The sequence below is a fragment of the Bombina bombina genome, chromosome 2, assembly GCF_027579735.1.
Source record: "Bombina bombina isolate aBomBom1 chromosome 2, aBomBom1.pri, whole genome shotgun sequence".
Lineage (NCBI taxonomy): Eukaryota > Metazoa > Chordata > Amphibia > Anura > Bombinatoridae > Bombina > Bombina bombina.
Window position 1 is genome coordinate 831,265,378 of NC_069500.1, and position 21,854 is coordinate 831,287,231.

The 21,854-nt window shown below is 41.4% G+C and overlaps 1 protein-coding gene across 1 annotated transcript in view; it reads right to left on the minus strand.

Moving 5' to 3' along the window:
- APBA3 (amyloid beta precursor protein binding family A member 3) overlaps window positions 1-21,854 on the minus strand; it is a 70,836-nt gene that overhangs the window by 3,860 nt on the left and 45,122 nt on the right. Inside the window, exons 9-10 of the mRNA XM_053703131.1 lie at window positions 9,242-9,361; window positions 8,759-8,899 (exon numbers count right to left, since the gene is read on the minus strand). Of these exons, the coding sequence (XP_053559106.1) occupies window positions 8,759-8,899; window positions 9,242-9,361 (261 nt within the window). The remainder of the gene's footprint in view (window positions 1-8,758; window positions 8,900-9,241; window positions 9,362-21,854) is intronic.

Genomic DNA, 21,854 nt, shown 5'->3' on the forward strand with positions numbered 1-21,854 from the left:
CCTATTTACAAGAAGCAAGCAACTTCTCCTGAGGTCCTGATAGTCTTCTGAGGGACTAATTGAAGCTTTAAACCCCATATTATCGCTTCCTAAGGGCAGGTAGGGCCACAGCAGAGCTGTGGCAAGGTGCTTTAGGGGGTTTTAGACAATTATCAATCCGTTTTTTTAATTTGGGGGTCTATTGCTTTTTTACTTGTGGTGCAATCCTTCTAAAGCTTAGTGGGTACAGTTAATATTTAGGAATGTTTGAAGCAATTTTAACCTGTTTTGCAGTTTGTGTATGCCTTTTTTTCTCTTAAAGGTACAGTACCATTTTTGCAAATTGTGTTTTTTTCATTAAATAAAGTGTTTTCCAAGCTTGCTTGCTTCATTACTAGCCTGTTAAACATGTCTGACACTGAGTAAACTCATTGTTCAATTTGTTTAGAAGCCATTGTGGAACCCCCTCTTAGAATGTGTCCCACTTGTACTGATATGTCTATAAATTGCAAACAGCATATTTTGACTTATAAGAATTTGGCATTAAATGATTCTCAGACAGAAGGTAATCAGGTTTCGCCATCTAGTTCTCCCCAAGTGTCACAACCAGTTACGCCCGCACAAGCGACGCCAAGTACTTCTAGTGCGTATAATTCGTTCACCTTGCAAGATATGGCTTCAGTTATGAATACTACCCTCACAGAGGTTTTATCTAAACTGCCAGGGTTGCAAGGGAAGCGCAGTAGCTCTTGGTTAAAAACAAATGATGATCCTTCTGACGCTTTAGTAGCCGTATCCGATATTCCCTCACAATGTTCTGAGGTAGGGATGAGGGATTTGCTGTCTGAGGGAGAGATTTCTGATTCAGGAAAGATGTTCCCTCAGACAGATTCAGATATGACAGCATTTAAATTTAAGCTAGAGCACCTCCGTTTATTGCTCAGGGAGGTTTTAGCTACTCTGGTTGATTGTGACCCTATTGTCGTTCCAGAGAAATTGTGTAAAATGGACAAATATTTAGAGGTTCCTGTTTACACTGATGTTTTTCCGGTCCCTAAGAGGATTTCAGACATTGTTACTAAGGAGTGGGATAGACCAGGTATTCCGTTCGCTCCCCGTCCTGTTTTTAAGAAAATGTTCCCCATTTCTGACACCATAAAGGACTCATGGCAGACGGTCCCTAAGGTGGAGGGAACTATTTCTACTCCGGCTAAGTGTACAACTATACCTATTGAAGACAGTTGTGCTTTCATTGATCCTATGGATAAAAAGTTAGAGGGTCTCCTAAAGAAAATTTTTGTTCATCAGGGTTTTCTTCTTCAACCTATAGCGTGCATTTTTCCGTTAACCACTGCAGCTGCTTTTTGGTTTGAGGCTCTAGAAGAGGCTCTTCAGATGGAGACCCCACTAGATGATATTTTGGACAGAATTAAAGCCCTTAAATTGACTAATTCTTTTATTACAGACGCCGCTTTTCATCTTGCTAAGTTAGCGGCAAAGAATTCAGGTTTTGCCATTTTAGCGCAAAGAGCGTTATGGCTTAAGTCCTGGTCAGCTGATGTGTCATCTAAATCTAAGCTTTTGACCATCCCTTTCAAAGGTAAGACCCTATTCTGGCCTGCACTGAAAGAGATAATTTCAGACATCACTGGAGGGAAGGGTCATGCCCTCCCTCAAGATAAGTCAAATAAGACAAGGACCAAACAAAATAATTTTCGTTGCTTTCGAAACTTCAAGGGTGGTCCCCCTTCCTCTTCCCCTGCTGCAAAGCAAGAGGGGAACTTTTCTCAATCCAAGCCAACCTGGAGACCTAACCAGGCTTGGAACAAGGGTAAACAAGCCAAAAAGCCTGCTGCTGCCACTAAGACAGCATGAAGGGGTAGCCCCCGATCCTGGACCGGATCAAGTAGGGGGCAGACTTTCTCTCTTTGCTCAGGCCTGGACAAGAGACTTCAGGACTCCTGGGCCGTAGAAATTGTAACCCAGTGGTATCTCCTAGATTTCAAAGATTCTCCTCCAAGGGGGAGATTCCATCTTTCTCAATTGTCTGTAAAGAATACCTTTTTACCATGGGAGTGATCTGCCCAGTTCCGAAAACAGAACAGGGGCAAGGTTTCTACTCCAATCTGTTCGTGGTTCCCAAAAAAGAGGGAACCTTCAGACCAATTCTAGATCTCAAGATCCTAAACCAATTCCTAAGAGTTCCATCCTTCAAGATGGAGACCATTCGGACTATTTTACCAATGATCCAGGAGGGTCAATATATGACTACCGTGGATCTAAAGGATGCATATTTACACATTCCTATCCACAAAGATCATCACCAGTTCCTCAGGTTTGCCTTTCTGGACAGGCATTACCAGTTTGTGGCTCTTCCCTTCGGGTTGGCCATGGCGCCAAGAATCTTCACAAAGGTGATAGGGTCCCTTCTGGGGGTCCTAAGGCTGAGGGGCATAGCAGTGGCGCCTTATCTAGACGACATCTTAATTCAAGCGTCGACTTTCCAACTTGCCAAGTCTCACACGGACTTAGTGTTGGCCTTTCTAAGATCTCATGGGTGGAAGGTGAACATGAAAAAGAGTTCTCTTATTCCTCTCACAAGAGTTCCAACTATGCATGCTCAAACAGTGGAATGGGGATTATGCAGATTTATCTCCTCAGATAAATCTGGATCAAGAGACCAGAGACTCTCTTCTTTGGTGGTTGTCACAGGATCACCTGTCCAGAGGAATGTGATTCCGCAGGCCAGCGTGGGTTATTGTGACGACGGACGCCAGCCTACTGAGCTGGGGTGCAGTCTGGAATTCCTTGAAAGCACAGGGTTTGTGGACTCGGGAGGAGGCCCTCCTACCGATAAATATTCTGGAATTAACAGCGATATTCAATGCTCTTCAGGCGTGGCCTCAGCTGGCTTTGGCCGGATTCATCAGGTTTCAGTCGGACAACATCACAACTGTAGCTTATATCAATCATCGGGGGGGGGGGGGGGGGGGGGGACAAGGAGTTCCTTGGCGATGATAGAAGTTTCCAGGATAATCCGATGGGCAGAGGCTCACTCTTGCCATCTATCAGCGATCTATATCCCAGGGGTGGAGAGCTGGGAGGCAGATTTTCTAAGTCGTCAGACTTTTCATCCGGGGGAGTGGGAGCTCCATCCGGAGGTGTTTGCTCAACTGGTTCAGCTATGGGGCACACCAGAATTGGATCTGATGGCGTCTCGTCAGAACGCAAAACTTCCTTGTTACGGATCCAGGTCAAGGGATACTCAGGCAGTACTGATAGATGCTCTAGCAGTACCCTGGTCGTTCAACCTGGCTTATGTGTTTCCACCATTCCCTCTCCTTCCGCGTCTGATTGCCAGAATCAAACAGGAGAGAGCTTCGGTGATTTTGATAACGCCTGCGTGGCCACGCAGGACTTGGTATGCAGACCTGGTGGATAGGTCATCTCTGCCACCATGGACTCTGCCACTGAGACGGGACCTTTTGGTTCAAGGTCCATTCAAGCATCCAAATCTATTTTCTCTGCAACTGACTGCTTGGAGATTGAACGCTTGATTTTATCAAAGCGGGGTTTCTCTGAGTCGGTCATAGATACCTTGATTCAGGCTCGAAAGCCTGTCACCAGGAAGATCTATCATAAGATATGGCGTAAATATTTTTTTTTGTTGCAAATCCAAAGGCTACTCATGGAGTAAGATCAGGATTCCTAGGATTTTGTCTTTTCTCCAAGAAGGATTGGAGAAAGGTTTGTCCGTTAGTTCCTTAAAGGGACAGATATCTGCTTTGTCTATTCTGTTGCACAAGCGTCTGCCAGATGTCCCAGACATTCTGGTTTTTTGTCAGGCTTTAGTTAGAATTAAGCCTGTGTTTAAACCTGTTGCTCCGCCATGGAGTCTAAATTTAGTTCTTAAAGTTCTTCAGGGGGTTCCGTTTGAACCCATGCATTCCATAGATATTAAGCTTCTATCTTGGAAAGTTCTTTTTCTAGTTGGTATCTCTTCAGCTCGAAGAGTTTCTGAATTATCTGCATTACAATGTGACTCGCCTTATCTTGTTTTCCATGCTGATAAGGTGGTTTTGCGTACCAAACCTGGGTTCCTCCCTAAGGTTGTTTCTAACAGGAATATCAATCAGGAAATTGTTGTTCCTTCTCTGTGTCCTAATCCTTCTTCTAAGAAGGAACGTCTGTTGCACAACTTGGACGTGGTTTGTGCCTTGAAGTTTTATTTGCAGGCAACCAAAGATTTTCGCCAATCATCTTCTTTGTTTGTTGTCTATGCTGGGAAGCTTAGAGGTCAAAAGGCTACAGCTACCTCTCTTTCCTTTTGGCTGAAAAGCATCATCCGTTTGGCTTACGAGACTTCTGGACAGCAGCTTCCTGAAAGAATTACAGCTCACTCCACTAGAGCGGTGGCTTTCACAAGGGCTTTTAAAAATGATGCTTCTGTTGAACAGATTTGTAAGGCTGTGACTTGGTCTTCGCTTCATACCTTTTCCAAATTTTATACTTTTGCTTCTTCAGAGGTTATTTTTGGGAGAAAGGTTTTGCAAGCAGTGGTGCCTTCCGTTTAGGTTCCTGTCTTGTCCCTCCCTTCATCCGTGTCCTAAAGCTTTGGTATTGGTATCCCACAAGTTAGGATGAATCCGTGGACTCGGTACATCTTGCAAAAGAAAACAAAATTTATGCTTACCTGATAAATTTCTTTCTTTTGCGATGTACCGGGTCCTCGGCCCGCCCTGTCTATTCAAGACAGATAGTATTTTTTTATGTAAACTTCAGTCACCTCTGCACCTTATAGTTTCTCCTTTTCTTCCTTGGCCTTTGGTCGAATGACTGGGGGGTGGAGTTAAGTGGGGAGCTATATAGACAGCTCTGCTGTGGTGCTCTCTTTGCTACTTTCTGTCAGGAAGGACAATATCCCACAAGTTAGGATGAATCCGTGGACTCGGTACATCGCAAAAGAAAAATATTTATCAGGTAAGCATAAATTTTGTTTTATGCTTACCAGATAAATTCTTTTCCTTCCTGGCAGGGACAGTCAACGACTTCATTCCTTACTGTTGGGAATACAACACCTGGCCACCAGGAGTAGGCAAAAGACAGTCATCATGCTGAGGGAATAAGAAAAAGTAGGAGAAACATCAGGGTATAAAGGTGCCAGAAGAAATAATATAAAAAAGGCTCTGCCCAACAAAAATAAATTACGGACGGGGTCGTGGACTCTCCCTGCCAGGAAGGAAAGGAATTTATCTGGTAAGCATAACTTATGTTTTCCTTCCATAAAGCAGGGAGAGTCCACAACGTCATTCCTTACTGTTGCGAAAACTATACCCAAGCTCCAGAGGACACTGAAGGAATAACGGGAGGAAACAAAAAAGAGGCGGACCCTATTCTGAGGGCACCACAGCCTGCAAAACTTCTCTCCCGAAAGCTGCTTCAGCCGAAGCAAACACATCAAACTTGTAAAAATTTAGAAAAAGTGTGTAAGGAGGACCAGGTAGCAACCTTACAAATCTGATCCATAGAGGCTGCGTTCTTAAAAGCCCAGGAGGAAGTCACTGCTCTAGTGGAATGAGCCGTTATCCTCTCAGGAGGCTGACACTCCGCTGTCTCATAAGCTAAGCGGATGACACTCCTCAACCAGAAAGATAAGGAAGTCGTAGTAGCCTTCTGCCTGTATAGATGACAAACAAAGGGGAAGATTGTCTGAATTCCTTAGTAGCCTGAAGATAGAACTTCAATGCACGAACCACATCTAGATTGTGTAGCAAGCGTTCCTTCGCTAAAGAAGGATTAGGACACAAAGAAGGAATAAGAATTTCCTGATTAAGGTTACGATCAGACACCACCTTAGAGAGGAACCCTATTTTTTTTTATGTAAAACAGCCTTATCAGCATGGAAAACAAGATTGCAAAGCAAAAATCTCAGAAAGTCTGCGTGCAGAGGCAATAGCCAACAAAAAAAGAACCTTCCAAGATAACAATTTAATGTCAACAGTATGCATAGGCTCAAATGAAGCCTGCTGCAAAACACTAAGAACAAGATTGAGGCTCCAAGGAGGAGCCCAGATGTAAACAAAGGTCTGATCCTAGTCAGAGCCTTAACAAAGGACTGCACATCCAGTAACACCGACAGGCTCAATATCTGTCCCTTCAGGGAACTAGCAGATAGACCCTTCTCCAGTCCATCCTGGAGAAAAGATAAAATTCTGGCAACCTTATGCCAGGAAAAGCCACGCTCTTTACACCAGTACAAGTAAGTCCTCCACATTTTATGGTAGATACGACGAGTAACTGGCTTACAAGCTTGAACCAGAGCGTCACTAACTCTCTCAGAAAACCCTCTCTTGGCTAAGACTAAGCGTTCAATCTCTACGCAGTCAGCCTCAGAGAGTATAGATTTTGATGAACGAAGGGACCCTGAATCAGCAGATCTCTGCGACAAGGTAACCTCCACTGAGGAGATGAGGACATCCCCACCAGATCCGCAAACCACGTCCTTCGCGGCCACAATGGAGCAATCAGAATAACTGATGCTTGCTCCTGCTTAATGCAAGCCACCACACAGATATGAGTCTGAACCTCCATGGTACTGATAGGGTATCTATCAGTTCCGCCTGAGGATCCCTCGACTTCTACCCATACCTGGGTAGCTTGGTATTGAGGCGGGATGCCATGAGATCTATCTCCGGCGTCCCCCACTCGCTGAATATCTTAACAACTGTGAGCCTCCGCCCTTTCTAGCATCTGAGATACTTCTCTCATCGCCAAGGGACTTCTCGTTCCCCCCTGATGGTTGATGTAGGCAATCAAGGTTATATTGTCTGATTGGAATCTGATAAACTGGAAAGAACCCAGAAGGGACCAGACCTTTCAAAGCATTGAAGATTGCCCGGAGTTCCAATATATTGATCGGAAGGGAAAACTCCTCCTGAGTCCAAAGCCCTTGTGCTTTCTTGGCACCCCAAACGGCTCCCCAGCCGGAAAGGCTTGCGTCCGTAGTCACAATCTCCCAGGACGGTCTCAAGAAGCATGTGCCTTGGGACAGATGATCTGGACAGAGCCACCAAGAGAGCGAGTCTCTCGACAGGTTGTCCAGCACAACCCCTAGCTGTTCAAATAATCTCCCTGAAGGAGATATTAACCCTTGATCCTATTGAGGCATAAAGGAGCCACACTGTGACCCTGTATAGCAAAAGTGAATATATAAAACGGTCTTACCCTCCAGGATCCATGCTGTCGAACAGGCACAGGCTCTCAGGTGTGACACAAAAATGGATAAAGGCAGCACCAGCATTATACTTCAAAAAAAATTCTTTATTTTCCTTTGAGGCAAACAAATGTGACACAGAATGAACGTCTGACGCGTTTCACGCCCCCTAGTGGCGTTTCATCAGAGACCAGAGAAAATAAAGAATTTTTTTGAAGCATAATGCTGTTGCTGCCTTTTTCCATTTTTGTATTGCTGATTGTGGCAATCGATTTGTTGCCTATTTAGGCATTGCACCCAGTCACTGCATGCCCTACTTGCCCATTTTGCCAATACCACGGCGGCGTCTGTGACGTCATCATCCTGAGCTGGAGTTTGGAGCGGCCGCTTGCCTTTTACCTGTCTCAGGTGTGACAGTCTTACATGGACTTGAGTGTGTAACAGCAAGCAGTGAAACGCGTCAACACTAATTGCTCAGGAGCTGTTAGGCGACAGTCTGGATGGGTTAGCAGAAAAACTTTCCCTACATCTCCAGACTCTAACTTTCATCAATACTCTCACTGAGAGGTTGACAAGATTACTTAAAACGCCAGTCTTTTATTTAAGGAAACATACCCATTACAGGACTATTGAACACTTCTCTGTCACCTCCTATAGTGACGAAAGGCAAATAATGACTGGGGGCTAGGGGAAGTGGGAGGAAAATTTAAGCTTTTAGCTGGGGTGTCTTTGCCTCCTCCTGGTGGCCAGGTGTTGTATTCCCAACAGTAAGGAATGAAGTTGTGGACTCTCCCTGCCTTATGGAAGGAAATATATTTTTTCATGTCTTCATCTTCTTAACTGCAAAGGTCCCCAATACACTTTTATATATGCCTATATGTGTGTATATATGTATTTATATGTGTATATATGTCTGTAAATACATATACATGTGTACACATATATAGACATATCTATATACATACATATACATCTTTAGACATGTATATATCTCAATGTTAAAGAGATCTCATATATTTGAGCCTTTATAACGTTTGTGTGCAATATTTTTGTGAAATAATTTTTTATTAAATAGTGTTATGAGTGTAACTATACTTTGTAATGTACTTTTGATGAGTTTTGTGCAACATTTATGTTTGGCAAAACAGTTAACTAGAGCTCTGAAGTGGCGGTAATCATTCTAGCGTAAATCGCGATTGCCTACAAGCAATAGAGTTTACTTATAACTTGTTATACGAGCGATAAGCCCTATAAGTGCAAACCCCTGCAATAAACTCCTTATTGCTGGGGCATGGGTTAAATATTAGAAGTCCCTTTAAATTTACATTTTCCTTCCTTTCAATATTGTTTTGCATTATGAATCAAATTTATATAGTTTTAGGTGTTTGTAATGTATATTGTTAATTTGAATATATATATATATATATATATATATATATATATATATATATATATATATATATATATATACACACACACACACACAGTATATATATTTGTTCCCCTGAATAAATGTTTATTCTCACCATTTCCCTTTTCTGTCAACATCCTTATCCCCCTTCTCACCTCCCCTGTGGCATCCAGCAAGGTCTGTATGATCTTCTCATGAGCTGTTGCAACCACACTCTGTCCATTTATCTCAATAATTCGGTGTCCCACTCTGATTCCCCCTCGCTCCGCAATACCCCCACGTACCAAGCTGCAGATCTGCATAAAACACATAGAAGTACATGTAAACACACAATGGCTGTCATGTTTCTGACCTATCTGAAAGATGAGAAGAAATATATAAATGTCCCTTCCCTCCAATTCACATACATATTAACCTTATTGAATACATACATTTCCTCAAAACACAGTGTATGTGATCTCTTATGAGACACTCTTGATATACATTGATGACGACAAATGTAATCATATATCATCATTTGAGCACAAAACTCCTACATACAGTCTCACAACACTTGTGTGTGACAGCTCTTCATAAACACTTCCTAAATCTCACCCTCTCTTTTTTTATCACAACTGGATATTCTCCGTTTCACTCACCACCCCATCTTCCACACAGAAGCCCAGCTGGTAGGTGACATCAGGCCTTTGAATGATAGCAGTGATAACCGGGGGACAGCGCACAATGCTCAAATTCACTTCCGAATGACTCTTTAGATCCTGTTGAAAAATGCAATGTGGTTCAATATTAAAAAAAAAAATCATAAACGGCTATCTATAAACATTTCCAACAGGAAAAGAAGTAGCACCCCAAACATGTTATGGTAAAAATATGAATTAGTTGTCAATCTCTTAATTAACTCAATGTCCGTATCCGATTCCCTTTCCTCTTATTTATGGCTGAACACGTCATGAAAGCACATGGTTACTACAATATTTTCTTTAAAAAAGGACATGAAACCCAACATTTTCTTTCATGACTCAGATAAAGCAGACCATTTTTAACACCTTTATCATTTACTTCTATTAGCAAATGTTCTTTGTTCTCTTGGTATGTTTTGTTGAACAGCAGGGACATAAAACATTGAACCATGCACATGTTTGGAGCGCTATATGGCAGCAGTTTTTCAATAATGTTATTCATTTGCAAGAGCACTAGATGGCAGCACTATTATATGCCATGTAGTGCTGCAAAGACCTATCTAGGTATCTCTTCAACAAAGAAGATCATGGGAATTAAGCAAACTTGATAATAGAAGTACATTGGAAACTTTTTTAAAATTGTATTCTTTGTCTGAATCACAAAAGAACATTTTTCATGTTTCATATACATTTAACCCCTTAACGACCAAGGACGTATCAGGCACGGCCTACAAAAAGTGTCAGTTAATGACCAAGGACGTGCCTGACATGTCCTCTGGGGTTTCAAGCGCTGGAAGTGATCATGATCGCTTCCAGCCGCTTTCAGGGTATTGCAGTGATGCCTCGATATTGAGGCATCACTGCAATACCCTTTTTTACCCACCGATGCAGAGAAGGCGCGCGCCACATTTTCATTCAATGCTTAAATTATATGAGGAGGGGGGAGTGGAAGGGGGAATCAAGATTGGGCAAGGGATCTGGGAGGGGGGCAGCTACACTACAGAACATTGGGGTTTTATTTATTTATTAACCAAAAGGCATATTTTTTAAAAATAACTGGGAACTGGCAGACAGCTGCTAGTACCCAAGATGGCAGCAACTAGGTAGAGGGGGGAGGGTTAGAGAGCTGTTTGGAGGGGGAGATCCAACACTGCAGAATAACTATACAAAAATAAATTTAAAAAAATGCCTTTTATTTTAGTACTGGCAGACTTTCTGCCAGTACTTAAGATGGCGGTGACAATTGTGAGGTAGGGGAGGGCAGAGAGCTGTTTGAGGGGAGTCAGGGAGGGATCAGGGGGTGGGATGTGTCAGGTGGGAGGCTGATCTCTACACTAAAGCTAAAATTAACCTTACAAGCTACCTAATTAATCACTTCACTGCTGGGCATAATACAAGTGTGGTGCACAGTGGTATTTAGCCGCCTTCTAATTACCAAAAAGCAAGGCCAAAGCCATATATGTCTGCTATTTCTGAACAAAGGGTATCCCAAAGAAGCATTTACAACCATTTGTGCCATAATTGCACAAGCTGTTTGTAAATAATTTGAGTGAGAAACCTAAAGTTTGTGAAAAAGTGAACAATTTTTTTTATTTTATTGCATTTGGCGGTGAAATATACCAACATGGGGCTAGATCAATACTTTGGGTTGTCTACTAAACAAAAAACATAATTTATGCTTACCTTATACATGTATTTATTTCCGGATATGGCGAGTCCACGGACTCATCAATTACTAGTGGAAATATCACTCCTGGCCAGCAGAAGGAGGGAAAGAGCACTACAGCAAAGCAGCTACATATGTCACTTCCCTTACCCATAATCCCCAGTCATTCGGCCGAAGGAAAAATGGAAAAAGAAGATAACACAAAAGTGTAGAGGTTTAGAAAAAATAACTGTCTTAAATAAAGGGTGGGCTGTGGACTCACCATATCCGGAAATAAATAAATTTATCAGGTAAGCATAAATTATGTTTTCTTTTCTAAGATATGGTGAGTCCACGGAATCATCAATTACTACTGGGAATCAAAACCCAAGCTAGAGGACACAGATGATAAGGGAGGAACAAGACAGGTAGACATAAACAGAAGGTGCCACCGCTTGAAGAAACCTTCTCCCAAAAGAAGCTTCAGCTGAGGCAAAAGTATCAAATTTATAAAACTTTGAAAAAGTTTGCAAAGAGGACCTAGTGGCAGCCTTGCAAATCTGTTCCACAGAAGCTTCATTTTTAAGTGCCCAGGAAGAAGAAACAGTCCTTGAGGAATGAGCAGTGATTCTCTCAGGAGGTTGCTGTCCAGCAATCTCATAGGCCAAACGAATAATACTCCTTAGCCAAAGAGAAAGTAGCCGTAGCTTTCTAACCCTTGCGCTTCCCAGAAAAACAAACAAACAAAGCAGAAGACTGACGAAAGTCTTAGTCGCCTGAAGATAGAACTTCAAAGCACACACAACATCTAGGTTGTGCAACAAACGCTCCTTAGGAGAAGGATTAGGACACAAAGAAGAAACCACAATCTCCTGATTAATATTCTTGTTTGAAACAACCTTAGGTAGAAAACCTAATTTATAGTACGTAAAACCACCTTATCAGAATGGAAAATAAGATAAGGAGAAACAAACGGCAGAGCCGAGAGTTCTGAAACTCTCCGAGCAGAAGAAATAGCAACAAGAAACAAAACCTTCCAAGATAACATCTTTTTTTTTTTTTTTTTTTTTTTAACTTTTATTTTATAGTAAAGATAATATATTACAATAATCAATGTAAAAAATACATCACAATGAATAAAATATTCCATATACAGTTTAAACATTAACAGTCCGTGTCAAGGTAAGGGTCAACAAATCCCCTTACAATAGTGATTTACATAATAAAGATAATCCAAAATTTAGACAATCAACCAGAGTTTATCCTATGTGTATCAAAGTCTAAAAAACATACTACACTTGTGCAAATTTGTGATCATTTTTCATCTTTACTTCTTTTAATAATTAATATCACTCCCAGGCATTCACACATCACACATAACAAAAACATAAAAAAAAAAAAAAAAAAAAAAAAAAAAAGGGGAAATCCGCAGCTCTCTCGTCTCCCGCCCCACCTAATCCCCTGACCCAGAATCTGACGCCCAATCTCCAGGGAAATGGCCAGCTAAAATGTTTACCATAACATACTCCGAGTCTCTGAGAGGTTTAATTAACTTTTTCTGAAGTGCGAGAGGACAAGATCTCACAAGTGTTTCCCATTTTTTGAAGAATGTAGGCAGATATTTATCTTGTGGATAGGGAATATTGAATTGCTCTGTTGTGAAATGGTTAACCATAGCACTTTTAAAATTGTTTCATGGTAGGTGCAGAAGAAGCTTTCCACTGTTTAAAAATAAGATTCCGAGCTGTTAGGATTATCGTATTTATCAAATTGTAATTCTTGGTTATTCCCTGAAATTTCACCAAAAAGAAAACATCCATTGGGGATACTTTATGATCTAATTTCAAAATTACTGTCATCCAGTAGGATATTTTCTTCCAGTATTGATGGATTTTGGGGCAACTCCAGAGACAGTGGAATAGATCTGCACTTAATAAGGAACATCTAGGACAGAGGACTCTTGATTTATACCATTTGGAGAGAACAGCAGGAGTAAGATATCTTTTAAGAGCAATTTTTATCTGCGACTCTCTCCACGAAGTCGGTACCCAGCTTTGCTGGATTATTTGGAAACTCCCTATAATGGTCTGTTCATCTATATCTGGGAAATATGTGTCCCACATTGCCACCATCTCAGTTACCTGTGTCTTTGACGTTTTCTGGTTTGTGAGAAGATATAGTGGAGAAATTGTATAGATTCCTGCCGCATACAGGGAGATCCTGGCCTGTAGCTCGCCCCGTGACCAATTATTCCCGTATTTTGAGCTTAGCTCCTGCAGATAATGTCTAACTTGGAGATAAGCATAGAATTCGCGTGGCTGTAGATCGTATTGTGTTGCAATATCCTCAAACAGTCGTGGGTATCCATCTGTACCTAGTAGTTGCCAAATATTTTGAAGACCCTTTGACGCCCAAGCTTTGAATATCTGGTTGGTTAAGCCCGGCCCGAACTCAGGATTACCACATATAGTTAAATATTGTGATATATGGGGGGAGCAATCGTTTTCCACACAAAGCCTCTGCCAGGCCACCAGGACGTTCTTAAAGGTGGTCATATAGAATATATTGGAGGGCAAGGAAGTGAGGGGACAGTGTAAAAGTGCCTTCAAATTGAACGGGGCCACCATTTGATTTTCCCAGATAACCGAGGAAATTTGGTCTTTCCCAGTTAGCCAGTCTAGAGCAAATCTGGCTAAGGTAGCCAGATTATATGATTGAATATTAGGGAGAGCGAGGCCGGCTGAAAGCTTAGAGTTCATAAGCCTATGGGGCGCAATGCGTGGTCTCTTACCATTCCATAAAAATTGAGAACATGCCCTATTATACATGATAATATCTTTCTTATGTAGAAAACACGGGATATTCTGCATAATATAAAAAAGTTTTGGAAAGAGGACAGATTTAATTAAAGTTACACGCGCCGTTAATGATATAGGTAACGGGGTCCACTCCACTAACTTCTTTCTGCAGTAATCTAGACATGGTCTATAATTTATTTTGTACCACTCTTCTGGATTTCTAGATAGACAAAGACCAAGATAAGTAATCTGGGAGACCTCAAGGAAGGGATGATTACAATAATAAGGAGGGTTTCTATATACCCACATTAATTCTGATTTTGAGATATTTATCTTAAATCCAGAGATCTCCCCAAATTCTTGGATAATCATTTGGAAGATGGGTATAGTGACCTTAAGATTAGAAAGAAATATTAAGAGATCATCCGCATATAGGAGCAACACTAGCTTTTCATCTGCCATGAGAATCCCATCTAGTTCTTGTCTTAATCGAATGGCAAGAGGTTCTATACTCAGATTGAATAGAAAAGGGGAAAGAGGGCATCCTTGTCTAGTCCCTCTGGAAAGCTCAAAGCGTTGGGTAGATGTATTATTTATGATGATCGCCGAGGAAGGGGTACTATAGATTAATTGAATATAATTAATAAAATATTCAGGAAATCCGAACCGATCCAACGCGGAGAACAGATGGACCCAGTCAACGCGATCGAATGCTTTCTCCGCGTCGATCGTTAAGATAGCCTTACAAGATAACATCTTGATATCTAAGGAATGCATAGAGCCGCTGTAAAACTCTAAGACAGGGTTAAGCTTAAACACAGGCCTAATCCTAACCAAGGCCTGAAAAAAAGATTGCATGTCTGGGGCATCCGCCAAACGCTTATGCAATAAAATAGACAACGCAGTACTAGCTGACAAACCCTTCTCCAGACCCTCCTGGAGAAAAGACAAAATCCTAGGAATCCTGACTCTACTCCAAGAGTAGCCTTTGGATTCACACCAATACAGATATTTACGCCATATCTTTATAGTAAATCTTTCTTGTCACAGGCTTACAAGCCTGAATCATGGTCTCAATGACCGACTCTGAAAACCCATGCTTATATAAAATCAAGTGTTCAATCTCCAAGCAGTCAGCTTCAAAGAAACGAGATTTGGATGAAGAAAAATGACCCTGAAGTAGAAGGTCCTTCCTCAGAGGGAGTCTCCACGGAGGTAGAGACGACATTTCCACTAGATCTGCATACCAGATCCTGCGAGGCCATGCCGGCGCTATGAGAATCCCCAACGCCCTTTCCTGCTTGATCCGAGCAATGACTCTTTGCAGGAGAGCGAATGGAGGAAATATGTATGCTAGACTGAAATTCCAAGGGAATTTGAATATATATTTACAAACTCTAACCAAAAAGGGAACTTGGTGATATTCAATATTTGCTAAACACATCTTTTTAGCTCAAGTAAAAATTATGCATCGTGCCCCTCTCGTTCAATTTTAGAGACACGATCAGCTGTAGCATGTTTACATTTTCTGGGGTTATGATTGGTTTGAGTCATATAGGCGTGATTTGTGCCTCGAGTCCTATTGGTTACGACCATGCAGCCATCACAGCTTATGATGGACTGGGAGAAATAAGTTCTTTAGCGCATATCCCACTAATTTCAAATGTGTTTATATATTCGAACTTGCTGGTGCATTGTGTATTATTTTTTAATTGGTTATATCATTGAGTCTAATGGGAAGTTATTTGTATGTCACACATAATTGTGTGATTGGTTCCCCTGTCGGCTTCCGGGTTTCATGTGATGCCGTGTATCGGTGGGTGGGTCATTACTTGAACACAGATTGGCTACTATTGTTGCACCTTCCTTTACGATTGCGGGATCAGTGGCATATGGACGCTGAAAGGTAAACCAATGAAGTGTGACTTTTCGTGGGTGTTTCATGTTATCCATTTGTTATTGGTCAGTTAGTTGTATATCTGGAGCAAGGTTCAATGGGAACACTATAGCCTGATGAAACAGCGGTCAAGCTGAGAAACAAGTTGCTGTGTTCTCTATATATTTTTATCATTGTTTTTAATAAAAGCAAATCTTTTTACGTATACCTTGCTCCTGGTGATTGTATATGGGACATCTGGGGTCAATTCTTGTACCGGTGGATGTTTGAACCGAACTTGGGCTCCTGTCACCTTTCTGCAAACCTTTGGGAGAACGTGCTCCTGCATTACCTTGCACCTATGAGTCAGCTGAGCGGCTCCAACGTCTCAAGTCTGCTGAATATTGCACTGGTTGTGCACCCTGGTTTGTGAATATATTTGAGATATACATACTTGCCTTATCTCTTTTGCCTTTATGGTATCACCCTAGGCGCCTCTACTTCTCGTCCTACCTTTTAGGATTTGTTGTTTACCTCATCATCTGTATAAGAGAGCTGCCTCCATCGTTTACAAGCACGTACCTGAACACTTAGAATCTGATTGTCTATTTTAAGACACTTGCAAGAACTGCTTTTTTCACTCTTTGGATTGACTATTGAACACTCACGAGGATATGAAATATCATTAATTATATTGAGTCACGAATCATTCACTTATTGTTATATTATATTTTAATATATATATATATATATTTTATTTTTTGATATATTATTTTTGACACATCGCTTAATATAGAATTATCACTATATTGTACTTGGTTATTTGGTCAACTTTGGCGCACCTTTTTTTAGTCTAGTTTTGCACTGTACTTTGTAGTTCTAAGACTGACCAGACTTCCAGGAAGACTTGGATAGTTCCTGCTTGGAAGAGGAAGAGGTGGGTTTACCTCTAAAGTTACGAAAGGAACGAAAATTACTCTGACGTCCTTTCTGCTTATTCTTTATATCTTGAGGAAGAAAAGATCCCTTTCCTCCTGTGATATCTGAAATAATTTCAGCCAAACAAGGTCTTACCCTTGTAGGGAATAGCTAATAACTTAGACTTAGAAGAAACATCCACAGACCAGGATTTTAACCAAAGGGCACTGCGAGCTAGAACCGCAAAACCAGACATTTTTGCTCCCAGTTTACTGACCTGTAAGGAAGTATACGTAATAAAGGAATTAGCTAACTTATGTCCTGGATCTCCTCAAGAGGAGTATATGTCTGAATAGAATCAGACAAAGCATCAAACCAGTAAACTGCAGCGCTGGCAACAGTAGAAATACACACCGCAGGCTGCCATTGAAGACCTTGGTGAACATACATTTTCTTTAATAATGCCTCCAATTTCTTATCAATTGGATCCTTAAAAGAACAACTATCCTCTATGGGAATAGTGGTCCTCTTAGCCAAAGTGGAAATAGCTCCTTTAATCTTAGGAATAGTTTGCCACGACTCTTTCATCGAGTCAGCTATAGGAAACATTTTCTTAAAAATAGGAGATGGAGAAAAAGGAATACCAGGTCTCTCCCACTCCCATGCAATAATCTCAAAAGCACGGTCTGGAACAGGAAATGGCTCCACCACAGAGGGAACATTAAAATATTTGTTCAGCTTACTAGACTTCTTAGGGTTAACAACAATAGAAGTATCGGAGTCATCCAAGGTAGCCAAAACCTCTTTAAGTAACAAGCGGAGGTGTTCTAGCATAAAGGGACAGTCTACACCAGAATTGTTATTGTTTTAAAAGATAAGATAATCCCTTGTTTACCCATTCCCTAGTTTTGCATAACCAACACAGTTATATTTATATATGTTTTACCTCTGTGATTATCTTGTATCTAAGCCTCTGCAGACTGCCCCTTTATTTGTTCTTTTGACAGACTTGCAGTTTAGCCAATCAGTGATGGCTCCCAGGTAACTTCACGTGCACGAGCACAGTGTTATCTATATGAAAAACATGAACTAACACCCTCTAGTGGTGAAAAACCTGTTAAAATGCATTCTTAAGAGGCGGCCTTCAAGGTCTAAGAAATTAGCATATGAACCTCCTAAGTTAAGCTTTCAACTAAGAATACCAAGAGAACACGGGCCCCAAAGGATTAGCCATAAAATCATGCAAAGAGAATTTGCAAGGGGTGGGGTTTCCTTCCCCAGCATATTTCTCTACTACGAGGCAACTAGACTGTCACAAATCACGGCTTGGGGCCCTACGGCCGAGAGACCGGGATGGTTCATTTGCCGAATGGCTTGGATCTCCCTAGTCTACTGTGGGTCCCCAGTTATAAACAGTTGGCCAACATAATTACTAATCCTGTTGTCCAACACAACATCAGAACATGGCACACACTCAGGCATCACTCAAAGATTGCCCCGCACCCTTCGCCAGTTCACCAGCTACGGGGCTTGCTATGGGGACGCCCGAATATCCATGTCGAGTTTTGGATCCAGCATGATAACAATTATTTTCCAATAATAAGCTATTGACAACTCCCCAGGTTCTCGACTCCCTGAGAGGACCTCTATTGTGGTTCCACTTTGAATGCTCTAGGATACTTAGTTTATTACATTATTGGAAATTTGGGGCCCAAGGGCTTAGGCCACATTCTCAGTGGGAGGAGAGATGGCTGAGCGGTATGGGCACATACAAGCCCCACACGTTTCACTACCAAGCTATACTGCAGGATCATTTGTTTGGTCTCCCCGGACAAATTAAAAAGTGGTGTAGTGAATTGTCCTTAAAAATATCAGATGCAGAACTGAGCATCGCTATTAACTTAACGAAAAAAACTATTGACTGCACAACCATCTTCGAAGGCTACATGAAACTAATCCTACGTTGGTATAGGGTGCCTACCAGAAAATGTTCCCTGCCACCTCGCCCAGGTGTTGGAGGCTCTGTGGAGGTGAGGGATCTGACCCTCATGTGTGGTGGTCCTGTCCTAAGATCCATGATCTCTGGCGGGATGTTGAGACTCTTCTGCACTCCATGAATGTGAATTTGCAGTTAACTCCTAGCCAGGCTCTCTTCCACATATTTGATAAACAACTACCCAAGAGCAGTAAACAATTAGTAATATACATATTGGCAGCCACAAAGCTCTGTATAGCCAGGGCCTGGAAACAAGAGAACCCACCCACTATTACAGACGTTTGCGAGGTAGTACAATATTTGGCTAAAATGGAAAAATTTGCATATAACGCTCTGGAGCGGATGGAGGACTACTGGGCGATCTGGGAGGATTGGATTCAAATTCAATAACATTACATGCGCAACAGTCAAACTACCCCACATACTGGGCAGCAGATGTCCAGAAACCATACCCGTAATATACAATTGCTCTCTTTCTGTGTTTTTTTTTCTTCCCCTCTCTCATCCCTCATCGCCTTTTCCCCTCCCCCCCCCCTTCCTAGCCACGGTATGATTCCCTTGTCCTCCCCCCCCCCCCCTCTCTTACCCATACAGTTCTTGACCGATTGAGGCACGCCGATTAACCTGATATATTCCCAAATTATTGTCAATCCAAGTTTCTTGCGTTACGCATTAAACCTATTTGTTTCAGTATTTGAGATTCCTATTGAACTAAAGTGTTGTTCTACGACCAGAGTCCACACGTGTGTATGGTGGTTAATATACAAGTTGACACCTTTTCATTTTATGACATATCTGGATGTACTATACGAAATGCTTGAAATGCTTGTTTTTGTTTTTTTTGTAACATTTTATTATTGTAAACCACCATGAATCTCAATAAAAGTTATAAATTTATATATAAAAAAAAAAAGAATACCAAGAGAACAAAGAAAAATTGGTGATAAAAGTAAATTGGAAAATTGTTTAAAATTACATGCCCTATCTGAATCATGAAAGTTTTTTTTGGACTAGACTGTCCCTTTAAATCTGAAGGACACAACTTCAGCATCAGTAGAAGGAATTATACTGCCTGAATCCAAAATTTCACCCTCAGATGCACTTGAAGAATCTTCATCCTCAGACTTCTGAGAGGAAATACTTTGATTAGCCACTTCAGGATCAGAAACCTTACTTACTGTTTCTTTAAATTTCCTTTTGCGTTTTCCCTGCAGCATGGGAAAAGCAGACAGTGCCTCAGATCCTGCAGAAGATAAGACAAAGCATGAGAGGAAACGCAGGGCACTGCATGTGCAGATGAATAGGATTGGGATGCTTGAGGAGAAAGCTGCGGCACATCTGAAACAGGAGGCTCCTGAACAGCATCCGCCTTAGCTAATGATGGCTCAGGGTCAAAAAGTCTATTTCTATAAGCTGAAGTTCTTTCAATACAAGAAGAACAAAAAGGTACTGGGGGTTCCACCTGGGCATCAAAACATAAGCTACAGGTAACATCCTGCACAGCCTCCTGATGCATAATAAAAAAAAAAAAAGCAAATAAAAAATTTTACTTTTTTTTTTTAATCTTTTAACAAAGAATATAATACAGAACCAAAAAAAGTTCTTAAATAAATGTTCCCTTTAAATTAACCAAATTAAGAAAACATACCCCAGGCAACACTCTACACCTCAACAGAATTACTGAGGTGCCCTACCTGTCCTGCAACCAGCAGCAAACTGAGAAAAAAAAAAGATCCCGTTTACAATCCGGATTTCCAGAGAAGCAAAAACAGCAAGAAGCCTTCTAAACAGCAGAGCCATCTGAAAACAAAATTTATGCTTACCTGATAAATTTATTTATCTTGTGGTGTATCCAGTCCACGGGTTCATCCATTACTTGTGGGATATTCTCCTTCCCAACAGGAAGCTGCAAGAGGACACCCACAGCAGAGCTGTCTATATAGCTCCTCCCCTAACTGCCACCCCCAGTCATTCGACCGAAGACAAGCAAGAAAAAAGGAGAAACTATAGGGTGCAGTGGTGACTGTAGTTTAGAAATAAAAAACACCTGCCTTAAAATGACAGGGCGGGTCGTGGACTGGATACACCACAAGAGAAATAAATTTATCAGGTAAGCATAAATTTTGTTTTCTCTTGTAAAGGTGTATCCAGTCCACGGGTTCATCCATTACTTGTGGGATACCAATACCAAAGCTTTAGGACACGGATGAAGGGAGGGACATGGCAGGAAACTTAAATGGAAGGCACCACTGCCTGTAAGACCTTTCTCCCAAAAATAGCCTCCAAAGAAGCAAAAGTATCAAATTTATAGAATTTACAAAAGTCGCCGCCTTACAAATCTGTTCAACAGAGGAATCATGTTTAAAAGCCCATGTGGAAGCTACACCTCTAGTAGAATGAGCTGTAATTCTTTCAGGAGGCTGCTGGCCAGCAGCCTCATAAGCTAAGCATATTATACTTCTTAGCCAAAAAGAAAGAGAAGTTGCCGAAGCCTTTTGGCCTCTCCTGTGTCCAGAGTAGACAACAGACAAAGCAGATGTTTGACGAAAATCCTTCGTAGCTTGTAAATAAAACTTTAAAGCACGAACCACATCAAGATTGTGTAATAAACGTTCCTTCTTTGAAGAAGGATTAGGACATAGTGAAGGAACAACAATCTCCTGATTGATATTCTTATTAGATACCACCTTAGGAAGAAACCCAGGTTTGGTACGTAACACTACCTTATCTGCATGGAAAATCAGATAAGGGGAATCACACTGTAAAGCAGATAACTCCGAAACTCTTCGAGCCGAGGAGATAGCTACTAAAAAACAGAACTTTCCAAGATAAAAGCTTAATATCTATGGAATGTAAAGGTTCAAACGGAACCCCTTGAAGAACTTTAAGAACTAAATTTAAACTCCATGGCGGAGCAACAGGTTTAAACACAGGCTTGATTCTAACTAAAGCCTGGCAAAACGCTTGAACGTCTGGAACCTCAATCAGACGTTTGTGCAAAAGAATAGACAGAGCAGAAATCTGTCCCTTTAAGGAACTAGCTGACAATCCCTTCTCCAATCCTCCTTGGAGAAAAGATAATATCCTAGGAATCCTGACCTTACTCCATGAGACACCCTTGGATTCACACCAATGAAGATATTTACACCATATCTTATGATAGATTTTCCTGGTGACAGGCTTTCGAGCCTGAATTAAGGTATCAATGACCGATTCGGAAAAACCACGCTTTGATAGAATCAAGCGTTCAATCTCCAAGCAGTCAGACGTAGAGAAATTAGATTTGGATGTTTGAAGGGACCTTGAAGTAGAAGGTCCAGCCTTAGCGGCAGAGTCCA